This window comes from Maniola jurtina, chromosome Z, assembly GCF_905333055.1.
Source record: "Maniola jurtina chromosome Z, ilManJurt1.1, whole genome shotgun sequence".
Taxonomy (NCBI): Eukaryota; Metazoa; Arthropoda; class Insecta; order Lepidoptera; family Nymphalidae; genus Maniola; species Maniola jurtina.
The window spans coordinates 3582557-3602224 of record NC_060058.1 but is presented as its reverse complement, the minus strand read 5'-3'; the positions used below and the strand labels follow the sequence as shown (position 1 = coordinate 3602224).

The 19668-nt window shown below is 36.5% G+C and overlaps 2 protein-coding genes across 14 annotated transcripts in view; one reads left to right on the top strand and one right to left on the bottom strand.

The window, feature by feature from the left end:
• LOC123880727 (coiled-coil domain-containing protein CG32809) overlaps positions 1-19668 on the bottom strand; it is a 140750-nt gene that overhangs the window by 75859 nt on the left and 45223 nt on the right. For all 12 annotated transcript variants that reach the window (XM_045929013.1, XM_045929015.1, XM_045929014.1 and 9 more), the window contains 3 exons: positions 18263-18461; positions 11810-11963; positions 10888-10959 (listed from right to left, as the gene is read on the bottom strand). In XM_045929013.1, coding sequence (XP_045784969.1) covers positions 10888-10959; positions 11810-11963; positions 18263-18461 — 425 coding nt within the window. The remainder of the gene's footprint in view (positions 1-10887; positions 10960-11809; positions 11964-18262; positions 18462-19668) is intronic.
• The window catches only part of LOC123880731, a 46760-nt gene that overhangs the window by 23300 nt on the left and 3792 nt on the right, over positions 1-19668 (top strand). Inside the window, exons 4-9 of one of the 2 annotated variants that reach the window (XR_006799326.1) lie at positions 2384-2504; positions 6120-6213; positions 6960-7053; positions 7205-7843; positions 8828-9006; positions 9430-10247. Coding sequence is in view for 1 of the 2 variants with exons in the window: in XM_045929030.1 (XP_045784986.1) it covers positions 2384-2504; positions 6120-6213; positions 6960-7053; positions 7205-7843; positions 8828-9006; positions 9430-9603 (1301 nt within the window). In the remaining variant the exon portion in view is untranslated. Of the gene's footprint in view, positions 1-2383; positions 2505-6119; positions 6214-6959; positions 7054-7204; positions 7844-8827; positions 9007-9429; positions 10518-19668 lie in introns of those variants that run through there. The other variant, XM_045929030.1, reaches the window with a different exon arrangement.

Genomic DNA, 19668 nt, shown 5'->3' with positions numbered 1-19668 from the left:
AACTTTATAGCATCGAGTATAGTTAACAAGTTTCTGTACTTGTAACACAGATGAAGAAATAGGACGACTACTTCTGGTGTAATAAGTAGATAGTTGATAACATTAATTTAGTAGAGGCTAGATTATCGCAACGCAATCTTTGACTTCGCGGCCGCCCAATATTACATATTCATTTAGATAATAGTGTTACGTGTTAGCTTAAAGGTGTATTCAGATATACGCCGAATCCACTACCGCAATGGGTAGCGAAAGACATCAAAATCAAAATGTACTATTTCATGTAAAACAACTACTTGACTATCTCTTAGGCTACTTCTGTGACGCTATCACTGGTTTGGAATGAAGATTCTACTGAGATAAGCCGGTAAGAAACTCAGCACTTGCTCTTTTCAAATCATAAAAAAAAACCATTGGTATACCATCTTCTGGGCAACAAAAATTCTTTTGGATCCATATTATTAAACTAAATACCTACTCAGCCCCACTTAGGATTTCTGTTTTTACAAAGACGACATAGTAGCTGTATATACCGTTCATGGCGATTTCTAATATTATTGATATTAGCGTGATAATCTGTCGGGTGTTTGATGTACAATCTCTGCGGCTATTACGAAACAGGCTGGCGCGGCAACAGCAGAAAATCCATCCTTTCACGTAACCAAGCCAGTTAGTAAAAATTAATTGAGTTATTGTGCTCAGAACAAAGTACCTACTCCTATACCTACTTTACAATATTCCGTAATAAAAAAACACCCTTGCAAACAAGTGTAAATAAAAATTTATAACACCCCCGACAAGTGAAGGTTATAATAACTAGAAAAGAGCTGATAACATTCAAACGGCTGAACTGATTTTCTTGGATTATAGCTAAGAACACTCTTGATCAAGCTACCTTTCAAACAAAAAAACCTCGGTTCATTAGTTTAGGAGCCACAGACAGATACACAGATACACACGTTAAACTTATAACACACCTGTTTTTGGGTCGTGGGTTAGTTAGAAGTTAGAATGAAAGATTGCAATCATAACATCTGACCATCATCATTAACCCATCACCTTACAACAACTGACCAAGGGTCTCTTCTCAGAATGAGAACAGTTTGGACATAGTTACCTACCACGTTGACCAAATGCAGATTAGTAGCGTATTGTCTGACTTCATTTGACATTATGAAGAACTCTCAGGCATGCAGTTTTCCTTCCCCGTTCAATCAATTTACATTTAATGGCTCGAAACATATATCCATAATTCTACCCATAGCATTAGCAATAGTCGCTTAGTGTGGTTTTACAGTGACGCTTTCGCCAGCGCGGTTGGTAAGCGTCGCGGGCCACGAGCTTTGCGTCTCTTGGATCGTTACATAGTCGCGCGGATGGCCCGCGCTGACGGCAATCCGGCCACCGCGCTTACCACCCGCGCGCTTACCACCCGCGCGGACGGTAAGCGTCACTGTAAAACCAGCCTTAGGTTTAAACAGTAGGAATACTGCATACCGTCTCGGTTTCCGCTACCCACAGCGGCTGCATTAAATCGCGTAGGTCTAACTGAGATTATACATAGAATTATCTTAGATTCTAGAATCATATTATAATAGCATTATTGAAAAATCTTCGAATACAGTGTGAAGTGTATATTTTGCGATAAGTATAGTTGAAGTGCTATATTGTATATCAAATCTTTGAAAAGATCAACCGCCGAGTTTCATGCTCGTTCTTCTCGGTAGGAAAGGCATTCCGAACCAGTGGTAGATGCTTTTGACGATTCAAAAGAACTTGTAAAAGTCTAATTGAATAAAAATATTTTGAATTTGAATTTGAACTTGAAGATTTTATCAATCGGAAATCTCGAATATCTGCATTTTAAATCACTCGTGTAAGGCGACTTATCTATTTAATTGATTTTGACATGTATATGTATAATAGCTTTCATCTCAGCGGCAAACATAAGCCTCAGAAAATCAAAAATACCCGTGGGACTTTAAAAAAATCTAAATCTACGCGGACATACGTTCGCGGCTGTCTAGTATTAATTATTAATATTTGTTTCTTTTTTAATGTCCTACAATTTAAGTATACAGGGTGTGACTAGAATGCTAGCCAAAACTCACTGTTATTATAATATTATACTACCTTAACACAGTCCAATGCCAATAACCATTTGCCTGTCTTATCATGAAGTTTTAGTGATTTAGTATTTTTCAAACCCGTATTGTATAGCGTGCAAAACTCGGGTTAATGCCCCACCTACGACGCGGACTTGACTTCGAGTGACCTATTTACGGAACCTTCGTTGACTTCTAGCGTCAGTCATATGTTTTATTTGAAACATATTGTATTTTTTTAGAAATACAGGTTTTTTATATTTTTCTTATTATTATTTCAGTTGGAGACAGCCCGAAGGAGATCTCTGCGATGGTATCAAATACGAAAGAGGCAAGCTACTTTAGCACGGCAGTTCATGGACAAACGTATTTTAGACTCAACTATCCCTTGAAGCTTAATACGTAAGTCATTCTTCGAATGTCTATACAGTTTTAATAAGGCTACTATAATATATTTAATAGTTATCAAAGAAGTAGGACGATCATATTTATATCAATCAAGTGAAACGGTAAACAAATATTGAAATATCGTAACCTCTCTACGTTGTGAAATTTCACATAAGCTTGACAAACTTTATGAAATTCTACGCTAAATGCAATCTAATTATCTCATCTTACGAAACTGAAGTTACCTGGTCCCGCCTTCGTTCTCTTCATTCAATTTCTGAAAATTCTCTGTGATATAAAGAAAAGCTTCATGCAAGATCGCAAGTTTCTAAGGTAATGTTATTTTAGAATAACCGGCACTGATGTTTCACTAGATATCTTCAGGCGATAAATTCATGTTTTTTTGTGAAACTAGCATACTTTTCTTTCTTCTCTACGATCTCTGTCTTTAACTGATCGTTCCTATTTCCTTCGTTACGAAGATCCTAGTCCTGAAGATCCCAGATTCGAGTCTTTCCATTTTCTTCTATCGGTGGCCCATCGATGGCCATATTGGCAATGGTGTAGAACTAGCACGAGTTTTATTGCAGACTAGAACATCTTATTAGTGAGCACTGTCACCCTCTTCTGCGCTCAGTTTTGACGGTAACAATGAACTTCTCTAGGCTGTCATTCCCACACCGTATGATGTGTGCTTAAAATAAAAAAAACAGCCGTGCGTAACAAATGGAGGAAAGTCGAGTGGTGATACCAAGCTACGACTATTGTAATTTATAACCAATTCGAATTCTTTGTTTTTTTAAGAATAGTAGCATGATGACTAATATTCGCTTTTCCCCTCCCACTAAGCGCAAAGCTTGTGCTTGGAGTAGGTACGACAATAGTGCAACAAGTGGGGTTTGACTGGCGATTTTTGAATTTCAGTACACTCCTTTAACCTAGGAGGCTATCTATTGAAGCTCTATTGGACATAAAACGCGTCAAAACCCCATAATTCTTCTTCTTTGTCGTTACGCTCTTGATAGAGTGGTCAAGGTTGTCACTGTAGTGTTGTTGCTCTATTAACTATGCGTCTCCATCGCTCTTTGATGGCTGTCTTCCTTGTGCAAGGTAGGGTCCATGGCAGCCAATAGTTATATTATATTCGGCGAAATATTCACCTATACACAATACTAGCCACGACTTCGTTCCCGTGAATACAGGTTCTTAAAGATCCCGTAGGAACTCATTGATTTTCTGGGATAAATATTCTAATAGAAAATTTATATTTTCTATTTATAGCTAAGAACACTCTCGATCAAGCCACCTTTCAAACAAAAAAACTAAATTAAAATCGGTCCAATCGTTTAGGCGCTACGAGGCCACAGACAGATACACAGATACACAGATACACAGATACACACGTCAAACTTATAACACCCCTCTTTTTGGGTCGGGGGTTAAAAATAGCTATGTGTTAATGCAGGGTATAGTCTATCTCCATTCCAAATTTCAGCCAGATCCGTCAAGTAGTTTTTGCGTGAAAGAGTAACAATCCATACATACAAACAAACAAACTTTGGCGTTTAAAATATTAGTAAGATATGAATTTCCATTGGGGCACGCTGCTATATGGTGCGTATTCAGCATTTCTAGTTCTACCTTGCTGCCTCGACTCGTCGCTTCTTTTGCAAGTAGATGCAAAACGAATGACTTTACGGTTAACAAAATATAAATAGGAAATGAACTAAAGGAAACTTTGAAAATATTTCCGTACTCAACTTTCTGTTTGGCATACGTTTCGAAAATTGCACTCACAGAGACGGTTTAACTTTTGAAGAACTTCGCATAAACCTATTGTTACAATGGAATTCCTGAGATTCAACTTAGTTGTTTACAGCGCAACGGTCTATGAAATTGAAGCCGTATTATATTAGGTTTATATGAGTTTAGATAAACAGACTGGAAAAATATATTATTTAACGCGATTATTTTTTTTGCTCAATACAAGAGGCATCCTAAAAATGCAATCTGCATCGTATCCCTCATTACTGAGGGAAGTAACCCCTTTCCATTACTCATCACACTAATATTATAAAGGAGAAAGTTTGTATGTGTGTGTGTGTGTATGTTTGTTACTCCTTCACGCAAAATCTACTGTACGGATTGGGTGAAATTCAGAATGGAGATAGATTATACCCTGGATTAGCACATAGGCTACTTTTTATCCCGGAAAATCAAAGAGTTCCCACGGGAATTTAAAAAACCTACATCCACGCGAACGAAGTCGCGGGCATCACCTAGTATCATATAATGGTAGAAGTTTTCTTTTTATAATAAAGCGGCGTGTTCCCAGATCTTCCCAGATATTGATTTGACGTGTGTGTCTGTGGCATCGTAGCTCCTAAACTAATGAACCGATTTTAATTTAGTTTTTTTTTTTTGTTTGAAAGGTGGCGTGATCAAGAGTGTTCTTAGCTATAATCGAAAAAATCGGTTCAGCCGTTTGAAAGTTATCAGCTATTTTCTGGTTACTGTTACTTTCACTTGTCGGGGGTGCTATAAATTGTAATTTACATCATTTGTAGATCAAAATCACATAGCTAAAAAGGTTATCTCTTGCACACAGTTAGACACACACAATTAAAGGATGGGGTTTTACGTGCGCACGCACCTTTTAAAAGCGGACAAAATGACAGAAAAAAAACAAAAATTCTAAAAAATATACAGCGGATTTTGCATGCGCAGCGACGCTAAGTCACTTGGTGAAAATTATAGATTTTTTTATTCGGTTACAAGTTAGCCCCTGATTGCGTTCTGATCTGGTGGTAAGTGATTATGAGGTCCAGGAAACGGGCTAATTTTGAAGAGGTATGGTAGATTTATGACGACTACGCCCTTTATCGATCGTACTGGAACGCTAATTCGCTTAGTGGCATGTATTTGCCCGTTTATAAGACCACAGCTCTCACTACTGCGCTAGGGATATAACGTGAATGAATGTTATCACAATCCGTTCTCGCTGATAAGTAAGAAAGAAGATATAAAACTCATGAGAATAGCAGAGATAGCTATTTACGAATTTTAGAACGATGCGTATGTAATGTATCTACTTATATGTTTTTTAGGGTTCCATACCTCAAAAGGAAAAACGGAACCCTTATAGGATTACTTTGCTGTCTGTCTATCTGTCTGTCTGTCTATCCGTCCGTGTGTACGTCCGTCTGTCCGTCCGTCCGTCCGTCGTATCTGTCAAGAATACGGCAGTTCCCGTTGACCTAGAATCATGAAATTTGGCAGGTAGGCAGGTCTTATAGCACAAGAACAGGAATCAATCATTAATTAAAAAAAATTAAAATGTAAGGTAACTATACCAAGTGGGGTATCATATGAAAGGGATTTACGTAGGTATGCATTCTAAAACAGATTTTTATTTATTTTTATGTATGATAGTTTTTGATTTATCGTGCAAAACGTTGGAAAAAATACCCAAGTACGGAACCCTCAGTGCGCGAGTCTGACTCACACTTGGCCGTTTTTTTTTAAACATTATGTTACCTATTGACGTAAATAATGTGAATTATTTTTATCCGTTTTGGTGTTGCTGCCATACATTTACTATACTTATCTACAGAATTTTTTTTTTCGCAGATGGTATCACTCATGCCAATCGTGGAATGGTAAAACTGGCGAGTGGCAGATTTGGGTAAACGGCGAGCGAGTTGGCAGAGGATTTCATAATAGAGTAAGTTTTTACCTGAGTGCACCAGAAGGAATTTTTTAAGCTATTTTTAACCCCCGACCCAAAAAAAGGGCCGTTATAATTTTGACGTGTGTATCTGTGTATCTATGTATCTGTGAATCTGTCTGTGGCATCGTAGCTCCTAAACTAATGAACCGATTTTAAGTTAATTTTTTTTTTGTTTGAAAAGTGGCTTGATCGAGAGTGTTCTTAGCTATTATCCAAGAAAATCGCTTCAGCCGTTTGAAATGTTATCAGCTCTTTTCTAGTTATTACTGTAACCTTCACTTGTCGGGGGTGTTATAAATTTTTAATTTACTCTTGTTAATGTCAACAATTTTAGAATTTCCTCTTCCTCTCACCTAGGTTTGTGCTAGGTACATGGTATGTATAGACAGTAGTACCATAGATGAGGTGTTGAGGCATTTGATTATTGAAATATGTCCCATTTTATACATATATCGTTCGTATTCGTATTTTGTTCTATAATCCAAACACTACAATTTTCATGACGTCGAGCTAACGTCGATCTTAAACTTCTTAAAGGAAAAGATGAGTGAAGAGGCGTTCTACTTAATATGCTAATTAATTGAAGTAGGCGCAAGTTTCGATATATTATGCAATATGCATTAATTACCTGCGGTGCGCTCAAAGATCGTTAAACTTTCTTAATTTCTATTCTAATCTTCAGTGTTTAATTTGAGGTTATGCTGCCCCTAAAATATTATTTAAAAATATTTTGTTCACAGCTTGTAGGCCATGTTATAAAGGGAGGCGGTTCGATTATCACAGGACAAGAGCAATCTTTATTATACACTCAAGACGGTTCCGAGCCAATTTTAAGTATGTATGCTACCAAATTTTTATGAATTTATATACATATTTATTTATTTATTTAATTTTTATTTTTACTGTAGGTACTTAACTACTACTACTTATATGTACCTACTGTAAGTATTATAAAAAAAAAAATAATGTTACTGCTTAATTTCAGAACAATCAGGTTTTGTTGGAGAAATCACTATGCTTCAATTGTATAACGTTGCGCTCACGGCTGGAAAAGCCCATAGAGATCACAAACATCATCATGCGCATCATTTCAAACACGACGGTTCGCCGTTTGAGGCTTCAACTCCAGCTGCCACGGAACCCCCACCGCCTGTACCCACGCCTATTGGCAATGGAAACTTTCTGATCGCAGGACAGCTGCAAAAACCGGCCAACCTTAATTTGGCGCGCCCTACACAACAAAATAATATGATTCCAGTTCAACTTCCGAACGGTCTTCAGCTACAACAGGAATACGTCAATGGCCAATTGGGCAACCGTTTAGTATCTGAGCAGCTTCTTAACAGCATACAGCCCGTGTCAACGACAAATCATATTAATGGAAATTATCCCACTCCTCAAGTTGGAATATCTGTAAGTCAAATTGATCAAGGCCAACGATTCGAAACTAGACCTTTTGGACAATCAAAGGGAACTACGGTTGTTCTTTCGGGGTCTCTAATAAATCCGGCTAATGTTCAATACATCGATGATACATCTGGGCACAACGTTTTCAAGAGAGACTCAAAGAAACGCGATAAAAGGGATAATCCTGAAATAGAACTCGCGGAAGAATTAAGCGGCGGTTGGTACATTTTTTATTATTTTGGTATATGTTTTTATCCTACTATAATATGAAACACAATAAATGTTTCTAAGTAGCTATACCCGCTATGGACTTTGAAACCATCCAACCGGACGGTCGCAAACCGGTTTCATTAGAAAGGCAATAATGCGAAGATGGTTTTGGAATTAGAATCGACTACTAAACAATGCATTAGGCATAATCTTTTTTTAAGCGTTCTTTTTTTAGCACACGCCGGATATCCGCTAGTTTTAGAATATTTTTTGAACAAGCATTGCTCCATAACGGAACCGAATATTGATCAATCTTTACATAACAACATATTATGAGTAAAACGAGCTTGTTCTACTTGCTTTCTATGCCACTATCGTTTTATTTTGGTCACCATAACTTGTTTTTCTGATAGATAACGCAAGCCATTACTTAGTTCAGGCATAGTGTTATTTCATATCAGAGATGCCCTTTATTCTGTGAACACAGTATGAGTCACATCCATAAAATATGTTTCAAAAAAATGTCAACCATCGCCGGCCCACTGAGCCCAGGCTCCTCTCAGAATGAGAAGGGATTAGTCCACCACGCTGGCCCAGTGCGGATTGGCAGAATTCACACACCTTTGAAAACATTATGGAGAACTCAGTCATGAAAGTTTGCTTACGATATTTTCCTTCACCGTTAAAGCAAGTGATATTTAACTGCGTTAACCTGGAATTGAACCCCCGACCTTCCAAGTAGGAGGGAGTCTTAACCACTAGGCTATTAAGGCTCTGAAAATATATACTTTTAGGAAAATCTGGAAAATCACAAACATAATATTATTAGTTTCTAGAGCGCGGCTACTTCATTGAGTTTGACTGGATGATATTCAAATTTCGTTTGCATGGAGCGCACTCCCAATACCCATTATTTTCTTAATTGGTTTAGTGTGACTTTCCCTATTTTATGTTGCAACAGAATAAAAATCTTTTTTACATTGATTTACAGCTAGAAAAGATAAACGTGGCCTGGTAGCTCTGTCAGATGGCTCTATCGTGGACGAAGCACTACTGACTCCTGATCTGCTTGATGAAAACGAAGATGATATAGTCTTCCAACAATCTTTGCTGGATGGATTGGCTGGCGTCGTCGGAAATCAACCCGTTCAAAATATGCAAAGAGCAACTGTAAGTTTTTTAAATAAAAAAATAGATAAAACCGCGCTCCAGTTAACTAATTCCTTTCACTAAAAGTTATCTGTAAGAGATTGCTTTAGCAATAAGACCACCATTCTGTAGTCTCTTCTGTATCTTATATTGTTATCGTGTGTCATCATCATCATGATCAATCCATCCCCAGCTCACAACTGAGCACGGCTCTCTTCTCAGAGTGAGAAGGATTTGGCCTTAGAAAATGAGATGAGAACGATAGCTCAGATTCAGAATCCAAGATAGATTGATTAGGAGACTTCACACACCTCTGAGAATATTATGGAGAACTCTCGGGCATGCAGGTTTTCTCACGATGTTTTTCTTCACCATCAAAGCGAATGATGAATTTATAATTTTGCGTGAGTTTGGACTTATGTTTATTTATTTTTCTATTTGCAGGTGGAAGACAGAGAGCCTGCGGAGGCCGAAGTGAAGGCGGTCATGCAAGTATGCAGCGGATGCACACCAGAGCCTTTTAAGAAAGCGCTCGTCCTTTCATGGAGAAGTACATCCAAAAAGCTATACAGCGGCGCTCATTATTACAAAGGTCTACCGATATGTCGAGCGTTTTAATTATTTATAAGATAAAGTGAAAAAGGCTTCGGTCCAGCGAAGGTTAAAACATAGTAGACGCGTTTCTAACAAGTTTCATTGGAAAACAGCGGCCACAAACTCTCCTCTGCTATACATACACTTAACTTAAACCAATTAAATTAATACAGCTCATGATTATAACATATAGGTTGTCATGCGACACTGGCCGCTGCCATAAATGGCCGATTCAAATTAGCAGCTAAGAAGTCACCATAGAAACGGGTGCGGTAGAGTACATATATTATGTACTTTGTACATTGCCCACCACGGTAGAGTTTTCGTTATGCCATAAGGAGCGTGTGAATGCTTCTATGTTTTATCCCTCGCTGCTTCGGTCAAGTAAGGCAAATACTGTTCGGAACCGGGACGGGATTTTTGCCTCGCCGATTGCGCCAGTAAATTTGTGGACTTGCTCACATTGTACTCGTAGATAGTCGCAAACGGACATAAGTGATTCGTTTTAATCGAAGCTTCACTAGATAATAATTCTAGTAGAGGAGTGAATTGTACAAAGAGATATTGATCCTCTCAGTTAATAACATTATATATTACAAAAGTTAGTATCAACACGACTCTATACTGACTCGGAAATTTTCTACTAACGCCAACTAAGTAAAAGTTTTGTGTAAAGCATTTTTATAAAGATTCAATTGTAAGTATAGACCTAAGTTAAGAACTATTAATGTTTGCGTAAATTTGTATAAAATTTTATAATTGGGTTAGTTTGTGGAAGAAAAGTACGTATTCATATAACTTGCCATCTCATGTTATTTTATTTATTATAGCCCTAAGATTATAGCGTCGACTACTATCGTTGTCTTTTTTATAGGTAGTTAATTATAAGGTCGACATGATTTTTTGTTACCATTAAAGTTAATAAATAATTTAAAGGATTCGTGTTTTAATATTCCATAGATTTTTAGAAATCATTTATGTTTTATGGACCCCTGTGGGTTTGAATGAAAAAAATCTAAGACAAAGAAAACTATTTCAGTGTAATAGAATCTAGAGAGAATTAAACAAAAAATGGACTAATTAAAACTTACCTGCGAAGACACGGGGAGACTGTCAAACTAACCATTATCGCCGATTTGCTCAAAGGAATTGCTAAAAGGCGTGTACATTTAACTTCTAATAGATTTATAGAAATGTGCCAGCCCAAAGTTATGATGAATCGGAGATTAATAATTACAAGTACCTCTAATATTCTTTTTTTTTTCTTTTTTTTTAAATACGCAAACAGTAGGTAAGTACATAACTTACCTTGTTCTTGTTGTGGACGTGCTGGTGATGGTAGTCAGAATCAATTTCCGGTTCGCTGAAGTAGTTTTGATCCTGTTAATTAGAAAAAATATACGTTGGATGAAAAATGCACCATCATCATCGTCCTATCGCCGGCTCACTACGCAGTAAGGGCACGTTCTCAAAATAAGACAGTCGCCAAATGCGGATTGACAGACTACACCTTTGAAAATATTATTGAAAACTCTCAGGCCTGCAAGTTTCCTCACGAAGTTTTCCTTCACAATTAAAGCAAGTGATATTTAATTGCTTAAAAAGCAAATAACTCCGAAAAGAAAGGGGTGCGTGCCCAGAATTGAACCCCAAACCTCCCGATTAGGAGGCGAGCGTCGTAACCACTAGGCTATCACGGCTTCATATGCATTCATACTTAAGTAAGATGTATAATAAATATTTGGAAAACTATAGTAAAAAATAGCTAAGTGCGAAATGTATGAGTGTCTGTTACCCTTTCACAGTCCATCCGTTTAACTGATTGTGATGAAGTTTGGTAGATAGCTTGTACACCGGCAACGACATAGGTGCTTTTCATCTAAAAGAAAAACTAACTAGGGAATTTCATTTCTAAGTTTAGAATGGAGATAGTCCATAAAAACCACTGAAAAGATTTTTCATATGCGACCTTACTAAAAGCACCTGTGAAAACTCCCGAAACAAAATCTTTAACGGTTATTGTTTAAATTTCGCGCACGGCCATCGATCGGAGCTAAAAGCGCGTGAGCGAGAAAATTCGCATCGCTGCGAATTAGAATGCATCAAAGCACATTCAATGTAACAACAATTTTGTATTCAAACAATGTATTCATTATTCATTGGCTGTGCAACAAGTGAAGTTTAAAAAAAAAGAATTTTTACCTAAAACATGCACAACTTTTTTACAAACCTGGTCCCAGCAAGTTGAAGACGAACAACCGTCAGCGCCCGGCGGCATCGGAACAGACCCTACGCCCACTGTCCCCGGGAATACTCCTCCACCGATGTCAGTGGCTTCAAACAGTCGTAGTACTGATCTATCTCGTATATCCCGTAAATGCGCCCTGTTGAAATAAATAATAACGTACATTGACTGTACATAACATCGACTGTGCTACGCCAGAAGACTCGCTCGTTTTTGTAAAGCGCGCTATACAAAAACACTCTAGGGGTAAGACAGACAAGTGGAGTCGGGGTGCTCAGATTTCGTTCTGGCCCACATTGAACCCTCACCATCACGCATTACTAGATGACAGACGGACAAACATAATCGCACTCATATGCTAATATTTCAACCTGGAGACATTTTTCATCCCGAATTTCATACATTTCCTATTGCTGTGTAGGACTTGTATAGAACACCTAGGTAAAGTATGAAATAAAAAATATTTTATATATTGCCTGAATGTTTTAGGTGTTATATGGAATACTTAGGTACTCTATGTAATACGAGAGTATACAGATTGTTGATAGCATATACAAAATGTCGATATTTGCTGCGAAATAACTGAGTTGCAATATTCCACCCGAACAAACATATCAACATTTTTAAACATTGCAAGTTAAATAAAAGCTTTTGAAAACATGTATACATTCATAACGTGAAGAGGTGTTTTCTATCGCCGAAACAGCACAGTATCTATTCCATTAGTTCCGTATCGATCCTATAGATTTAAAAGGTTTTGCTATAGATAGGTAAATTAAATCAGTTCCATTTGGAAGCGATTGGTAAAAAAGTTAAAAGAAAGATTCTATGAAAATGGAAGTTTCACGTTTCATGATATTTTATTTCAGCCAAGCCTGATGGATGGTCGGGAAAATCGTTTGATAGAAAAGTGAGATAGGTATTTTAGCCCGAAGTGAAAAGCACCAAGCAAAGAGGTCTTCCCCTTTAATCGGGAGGTCAGAGGTTTGATCCCGGGAACCTCTAACTATTTCTATTATATCTGCCCCCCTATTATATTTCTATAGTATCTGCCCCGCCCATTGTCACTTCTGCTTTGCAACTCGTTGAGCTATGTCGGTTACATTAGTATTTCTACGAATCTCCTCATTTCTCATTTGATCACGTAGAGAAACTCCAAACATAGCTCTCCCTATCGCCCGCTGAGAGACTAAGCTTTCCTTTGAGGCAATAATAAGCGATCATATAGTTTGTATAAATCTGTATTTTGATATGCTAGTTAGCTCAAAAGTCTCATCACATGTACATACATGTCTCAAGTAATTCAAATCAAAAGTATCAAAAGCTCTCTAAAATCAGCTTTTTGGAAATGTTTTGTATTCGATGTTTCAAATGACATTTAAAGTTATTAGAAAAGTCGCAGAGCATACATTTTTGTTTATATATTATATATATAAACAAAAATGTATGCTCTGCGACTTTTCTAATAATTTCAATATTTTTCAATATTTTTGGATATTAACTAAAGCCTCCCAAGATAGAACGCGAAAAGTGGGAGGCGTTCGGTACAACCCCTAGCGTAAATAATATCATAATACGGAAATAGGAGCTTCCTACTTCCGCGCTAACAAAAGCAACAATATGCCTAGCCCTTTTGCTCTTTTCCAACAAAAAATAAAACACCCACAATTTAAATTAGCATTATATTTTTATAAATAGCCTCTCTTCAGGTTGGCCATATGCCCACTTTATTACGAACATTTTTATTTGACTACAAAATAACGTCCGGTTAATAAAATCAGCGAGATAAATTCTAGGTAAACCTATGATAAAAAAAAATATTATACTTAATAAAATAAATGCAAAAAAGTGTTTGTCTATCTGATGTCTTTTCACGGTCTGTTCAACTGATTTTGATGAAATTTCGAACAGATATAATTTATATCCTGGAAACGGACACAGGTTACCTACTTTTTGTCCCGGAAACTTAAAAAGTTTGGGAGGATTTTTAAAAACTTTTTAATTCACGCCAACGAAGTTATGGGTATATAGGTACGTCTCTAATACATATACATAATATAATAGAACGTGACAAAATAAATTCTAGATCAGAATACATAATAACAGTCCGAATGAAGTCTTGTATTCCAAGGTGTGCCTATAGCCTAAGGTACTTGTAAGTACTTCATAATATGCGTCTATTGTTTAAAACGAGCTGTAATCTGCGATGCTAATATAGTATATGATGTATGTATCTGTCTTCTAAAATATTTAATTAGGTTATGATGAACTTTAAAAGTAAAAATAATATTTTTCTTCCGAACGATTTTATTATATTTACATGTATTTGTTATTTGTTTATTATTTTTACGTGGTGTAAATAATTGCAATTTATAAAGAAAGCTAAAAGTGTTCCAAACGCGCCCTGGTCTGGTAAGAAACCTATAAGAAACTCAGTTGGGTATTATTTCTTTTCGTATTTAATCATCATTCAATTAAATAAACTATTGTTCCATTCAAACCTAAATTTTGTCATCATTTAAAGTAAGTAACAGGATTTCCCAATATTTTTGCGACTAACAAAAACTTTTTAACTCGATATTTCGACTGTAAAGTGTGGTGAAATTTTAATAAAATTCTACTTACGGGCATCGTTCATCGTGTATATGATATATGCCTTCTTTTCTCGGTTTCGAAAACGACATTTTTACGTATGAACGAGAGAGAAAATTTCGAACTTGCAAAGTTTTCGCGAGATCCCCTAAGACGGGAACACCGTCGAATGTCTGCACCGAAATGTACGTTAGCCCGTCGAGCCGGAGCTCGCTGGTATCTACCGCGCAACGCCGGTACCGCTCCAGTACCGCCCTCATCCCCATAATAATACACCTTCCCCCATAATATTTAAAAGTTACGAACAATTCGTTAAATCCGGCACTACACGTAACTTCTGGACAGTAAACCAGACATAAGAATTTTTTAACGATTAAAAACTAATGACGCTGCTTTCTAATGTGGGTATATATTACATTATTATATTAGTTTAAAGTTATTTTTATAAACGAAAATCGTACATTCGTCAAATTGCCTATTATTTCCTTAACAACAATCAAATGCCCTCTGATATTATCCGATTCGACTTGCTTTTATTTAGGTACGTTTGTTTGTTTATTTTATTTATTATTGTTTTACTTGGACCGTAACATGATATTAATATAATATTATCTTAAAAGTGCTTTTGCTTCATATTGAACCTCAACACCGCTGGAACGATTAAAGATTTTACTCCTACGTACGTCGAGAAGATAATAATTGCTGGCGCGAATAAATTAGCGAGTCTAACTGAACAGTCGTTTTCTCAAGAAATCATTAGGAAAAAGGGTAATACTTATAGTAAGTTTTACCAAATAAAAGTATAGTATAATAGGTTATTATAAGGTAATTTATCTAATATTTAGTATAAATTGCAATAAGCTAAGAATAAGTATAATTATAGTTTTAATCATATTTTATTTAATACGTTCCGACCATCGATGTCTAACCCACAAAGAGAGATTTTTTCCAAATTCTACTACTAAAGACGTTACATACTGGTTGATTTTTTTATGGCTGTCCGTCATTTTTTAAGGTATACCCATGAAAATTGGTAAGTACATATTTGGATTTTCCAATGTAAAACATGTAAAATTATGTTAAAGATTATTGATGATGGATGAGGAAGGAGGATTGGGTGTGGTGGCGCGCTCTTGGAAAGGCCTATGTCCAGCAGTGGACGCAAACAGGTTGATTGATTGATTGATATAAGAAATGTATGACAATATTTTAGGAATTTCATCCCCTCATCGATTTTTGAAAAATTCCACTCGAGTGAAGGCGGATCGGGTCGACACTGACTATTTTCGTTGAATCGCACAAACCCAGGGATTCGCAGTATTACGTAGAATTCATTATTGGAGATTGGATATATCGGGTCCCAGAATTACCAGGGCTCTCTCCGTCACTTACTCCATACAATCGTAGTCCCAATTTTATTTGAATATTAAGCAACCAAAGTCCATGAAATTTTGCAGACATATTCTAGAAACTAATATCTGTGCCTGTGGGCTCAAAGATTTGTATGTGAATTTTTAAGACCGTGTAACTTTGAAACCGAATATTTTTACGGAAATGTGGAAATTCACAGGCATGGATATTAGTTCCCGGAACATTTCTACAAAATTCCATTGAGTATGATTGGTTAGTATTCCAATGAGAGACGAACTACGTTTGTATGGAGCGAGTGACGGAGAGACCTCTCTTAAAACTCTTTGTCACGCTGCCATGACAGCCCAAGACACATAGATAGGTACCTATCATAGAGGTGGTAGGTGCTTAGTACTTACTCATTCATGTAACGTACCTATAGTCGTTTCATAGCCTTTGACGCCTGCCAGTGTAGATGAAGGTACGAGGTTTTGTTACAAGATTCATAACGGTCGTGAAGTGTGCAAACACTGAATGATAGCCACCAAGCTCATTGATCATTGGTTGGTTCTATTGCTTCATTCAGTGATATTTAGGGTATTGGATAAAATTCTTTGTTGCAGTAACAACACCATTAATTCAGCCAATCACAACAATTGAGATTAGTAGGTTGCTACGATTGATGTACCCTTTTCGTAATCGTACTTACACCTATTATAGAATACTTTTAATAGGCACCTACTACTATGCAAGCACGCGCGCAATCCCGCTGTTCCCGTTAACGGGGATACGGTTAGCGGCGACAACGACGGGTCTGCCCGCGAAATTCAAATTTTATTTGGTTTTCGCAATATCAGTCAAGAGCATGCTTATGTTAAAAAACCTTTGAAGTTTTATGTTGGAAAAACGTTACTCTACGAACACTAAAGGAAGGCGTCTATTAGAGACGGGTCGGGCCTTAAGGTTGTGCGAGTATTTTGTATGTGTGTTTGTAGTATCCGTCCTGCCTCTAGTCCATGCAGCTTCATATTATAGAATAGAATAGAATAGAATAGATTTTTATTCAAATAAACTTTTACAAGTGCTTTTGAATCGTCAAATAATTTACCACTGGTTCGGAATGCCGTTCCTACCGAGAAGAACCAGCAAGAAACTCGGCGGTTGCTCTTTTCAATTGTGCAATTTACAATAATATTCTATACTATACAAGCAATTGCAGACCCGCGCATTGCTGGAGCGAGTCAAATCCATGCTTTTTTATCATTTACATAATCTTCGATTGTATAATATGCTTTTGCCAGGAGCATACTTTTAATGGATTTTTTAAACTTTGGTAAAGGCAAGTCTAATATTGACTGTGGAATTTTATTATAAAATATTACACTCATTCCCACAAATGACTTTCCCACTTTTCTGAGGCGGAGCGTAGGAGTTGCGAGCTTATTACGATTTCTAGTTGGCCTGTCATGGAAATCACCGATTTTTTTGTAGCTGAGGATGTTTTGTCGTACAAAAATTATATTATTGTAAATGTATTGAGAAGCTACTGTAAGAATACCTATTTCCTTAAATTTCTCTCGTAGGGAATCGCGCGGTTTTAAATTATAAATTGCGCGTATTGCCCTTTTTTGTAAAACGAAAATTTTTCCAATATCTGCCGCTTTACCCCATAGCAAGATTCCGTAAGACATAATACTGTGAAAATAGGCAAAATATACAATTTTTGCAGTTTCCACGTCAGTTATCTGTCGAATCTTTCTAACAGCGTAAGCAGCAGAGCTGAGTTTGCCAGCAAGTGTTGATATATGGGCGTTCCATTGAAGCTTTGCATCTAAAGTTATCCCCAGGAACACGGTGGTCTCCTCTACTTTCAACATATCATTATTTATCATTAATTTTATGTTATTTGTCGTCTTGGTATTGGGCAGTGCGAATTCGACACACTTGGTTTTCTTTGCATTTAAAAGCAAATTGTTAACAGTAAACCAGTGAGTGACCTGCGATATGGCTCTATTTACATCGTCATAATTATTCTCATTTCTATCTAATTTAAAAATCAAAGACGTATCATCAGCAAATAGTACAATATCGCAAGTATTTTGGACAAAATATGGTAGATCGACATTATACTTGCTTAGCAGGCGAATTTTTGCAATGCAGCTCGACCCGGCCCACTTGGTGGACAATATCCCTTATAGTATCCCTTATAAATCCTATCTACCTGCCAAACACGATTCTAGGTAAACGGGAAGTGCCCTATAGGTTTTCTTGACAGACACGACGGACAGAATACAGACGGAGAGGCAGGCAGACAGACAGACAGCAAAATTATCCTATAAGGGTTCCTTTTTTCTTTTTGAGGTATGGAACCCTAAAAAAATCTTATGAAGCAGATAAAACTGAGAAAAGTTGAAAGATTAATAATATGTTTTAATAATTTTCCGAAACTTTCCAGTAGGGTATCTTCAAAATAGCAATAAAATATATTATAGTTACCTGACATCTTCTAATTCGTAAAACATATCCTTGGACGAATCATGGATGTAGATCTTAACGTGTGCGCTGTCCATGTATTGCATTGTCAATTGTTTCGGGAAGCTTCGTACAAAAAGTGCCTTTACAGTATCTATTGAGGTAATTTCGTTGGGTAACAGAGCTCGCTTCGTTTCGCTTCGGTACTGGAGAAACACTAAACCTGCCCAAAACAGCCATATTTTACCAATTTTATATTTAGCTGATAGTCAGCTATACAACTTTAATTTCACCTGTTAGTTAGATTTTTTACGTTAACAGGGCTCTCTCCGTCACTCGCTTCATACAAACGTAGTTCCAATTTCATTTGAATATTAAGCAACCAAAGTCCATGAAATTTTGCAGACATATTCTAGAAACTAATATCTATGTCTGTGGTTTTCCAGATTTCTGTTAAAATATTCGGTTTTAAAGTTACGCGCTCTTAAAAATTTACATACCAATCTTTGAGCCCCTGTAATTTTAAAACTACATATTTTTAGAAAAATCTAAAACACCACAGACACAGATATTAGTTTCTAGAATATGTCTGCAAAATTTCATGGACTTTGGTTGCTTAATAATCAAATGAAATTGGAACTTCGATTGTATGAAGCGAGTGACGGAGAGAGCCCTGTTAAGACGCACAACGCATAAATCTCAAAATGGCAAAATTAAAATTGTGGCATTTGAAAAATTACATTAATGTACATGTTTACATAACCTTAAATAATATTTGTTTAATTTATGCAAACATTATAAAAGGGAGATAGTAATAAAGACTGATTTTTACTTGTTATCATTTTAATAGCTAACTGGCCTAATAGATTTTATATTAAATTTTTCAGTGAACTTCACAAAGATATTATCTAGCACTAACAGATTTTAATCTGAATTCCGCTAGTCTTCAAAGATCAAGATTTCATTTCAGAAAGTTCTGAAAGTGATCGGGAGCGGAACACTAAGCTTTCGTGTTACAAAGAAATGTTTTATGGTTTACAATCTAATCATACTTGATTTTCTTTGTAACACTAAGCTTTAAATCCTTTATGGTCCTTAAGGATATTGCACACTAAGCTCACATTAAATGTTAGACTCAGCCACGCCGCAAGTGCCATACACACCGAACGCAATGTATGAACACTACTCGACTGAGCAACGTGAAGGAGTGTTATGTATTCATTAATCTATTTATGTTTATTTTTCCCTTTGTGGCGCTCTACAGACTTAACGCGTGGATCGATTTTAATGATTCTAAAACCAATAAGTTATTTCTCAACCTTATGAGTGCTATAAAGACATTAAAATAAATTATGAAAAAAAATATGGCGCCCATTAGACGCCATATTGAATGAAATAAAAAAATAAAAGAAGATAAAGAAAGTACGGCA